We start from the raw sequence: 1,764 nt of genomic DNA, 5'->3' as shown, positions 1-1,764 counted from the left end.
AGTTGACAAGCCATTTGAAAGCGAAGAAAAGAGGGAAACTCAAACGAACTAACACCCCCCCCACCCCTCCCCAGCGGTGATACCGGTATTACCGGTGTTGTCACATGTCGATTAACCGATGGGAAAATTTCCTCACCGTCACAACCCTACTTAAGATGCATTTTTTTTTTTCTTTCTACATGTTATCTTAAGGGTTTTTCCATTGTTTTAATTTTAGTATAACACTATAACACCATTCATATTTTTACTTTTTTTATAATTTAAAAGAAGAAACCAATCCGATGTATAGTTGACATTTGAGGCTTAATATAGAAAAGCACTAAAAGTTTTTCAGTTAGAGTGTTTTCAGCTTGTTTATTTTCATATAAAAATATGGCATGCAGTTGCATCAAACAATGTTATAAACATCATTAAATTTAAATTGTGATAATCGTAATTAATAATCGCAATTACAATTTCAAGGGAATAATCGATAATTATGATTTTTGTCATAATCGTGCAGCCCTACTCTGCCCCATATTCTCGATGATGATCCACATTACTGAACCGTATCAGATCGCATTTACAAGCTCACTAAGTCCAAGTGGAACAGTGAAAATACAGAGAAACAGACAAAGTGAGAAACGAACAGTCTCATTAGTGCGCTGCCTCATAAGGGCACTTGTGGAAAAAAAAAATGTGACTCCTCCAAACGGAGTAATTAACACAAGGCTCAGCCAGGGTGACCTTGTTCACGCTCAAGCAGCAGAGAGAAATACTGTAGCTTCCTCTCGCCTTGAGCAGCTACACCCATCTCTTGGCAGAAAGTGAGCAGCTCCAAACGGTCTTAGCCGGAGATGCGAGCATTTACTTTTCCATAAAGTAGTGCGGCTCCCCTGTGTGGCTGTTCTAATGGTTGGAGAAATTACATTACAGCACCTCCAGGCAACAATGTCCGATGTGGCTATTTGAATGTCCATTACATGCTTTAGGGAAAGATCGGGAGGAGTGCAGGGGCTGGAGTGTTTCCCGACTTTACTGCTGCCGGCTACATTCACTGTCTGACTGTTATCTTCCTCTGTTGTGAGAGATGGAGGGGTCTCTGGTGGGTGATTTAAAATAGCAAGAATCAAACTGATTAGTTGGAGTAGTTAGACTCCATCGCCTATCACCGTCACATCAGCATTATGCATTAACACGCATGACATCACCTTGTCCATGTCTGTTTGAGAGTATGAAAGACAGAGCAAACGTATGTGTCAATAAATAAGGTGCAAATATTTAAATCTTCATTATTTTACTATATTTAATATTTTATCAGCTCAGCCATTTTGCAACTGCTTCAAACCTGGCTAACCCTAACATATTTATAACAATTTAGGTCCCTGAGTTTTTAATTTAAGAACTGTATTATAATATGTAAAACAGTTTCTGAGCTGATTCCAAATGTATTTATTCATTTGTTAATAATAATCATATCTTTGGCTAGTCTATCAAGTTCAAAATAAAAACAAGCAAATAATACAATTAAATAAATCAATATAAATAATGCAAAAAATCATATAAGATACCAAACTTACTAATTAATTTGTAAAGTATTTAAGTCACTGATTACATACAACTGAAGGGGGGGTACTGTATATAAAAATATACTGCTTATTTTAAACAATGTATTCATTCAGGGGGGTCTACAAAAATAGAACTATCTGCAGCACGACCATAATCAAATGTGATAAGTAATGTTCCCTTTCAGTCGGTCACTCTCGACGTCACGTCGGATGACCG

General features: G+C 37.1%; 1 protein-coding gene across 1 annotated transcript in view; it reads right to left on the bottom strand.

The window, feature by feature from the left end:
- Positions 1-793, bottom strand: part of LOC107690092 (protein diaphanous homolog 2-like) — a 141,975-nt gene extending 141,182 nt beyond the window's left edge. Inside the window, exon 1 of the mRNA XM_016488330.1 lies at positions 727-793. Coding sequence (XP_016343816.1) covers positions 727-793 — 67 coding nt within the window. The remainder of the gene's footprint in view (positions 1-726) is intronic.
- Positions 794-1,764: the final 971 nt, after the last annotated feature.

This window comes from Sinocyclocheilus anshuiensis, unplaced genomic scaffold (genome assembly GCF_001515605.1).
Source record: "Sinocyclocheilus anshuiensis isolate Anshui unplaced genomic scaffold, SAMN03320099.WGS_v1.1 scaffold1737, whole genome shotgun sequence".
Lineage (NCBI taxonomy): Eukaryota > Metazoa > Chordata > Actinopteri > Cypriniformes > Cyprinidae > Sinocyclocheilus > Sinocyclocheilus anshuiensis.
The sequence above is the reverse complement of the archived record's forward strand: the minus strand, read 5'-3'. Positions and strand labels throughout refer to the sequence as shown.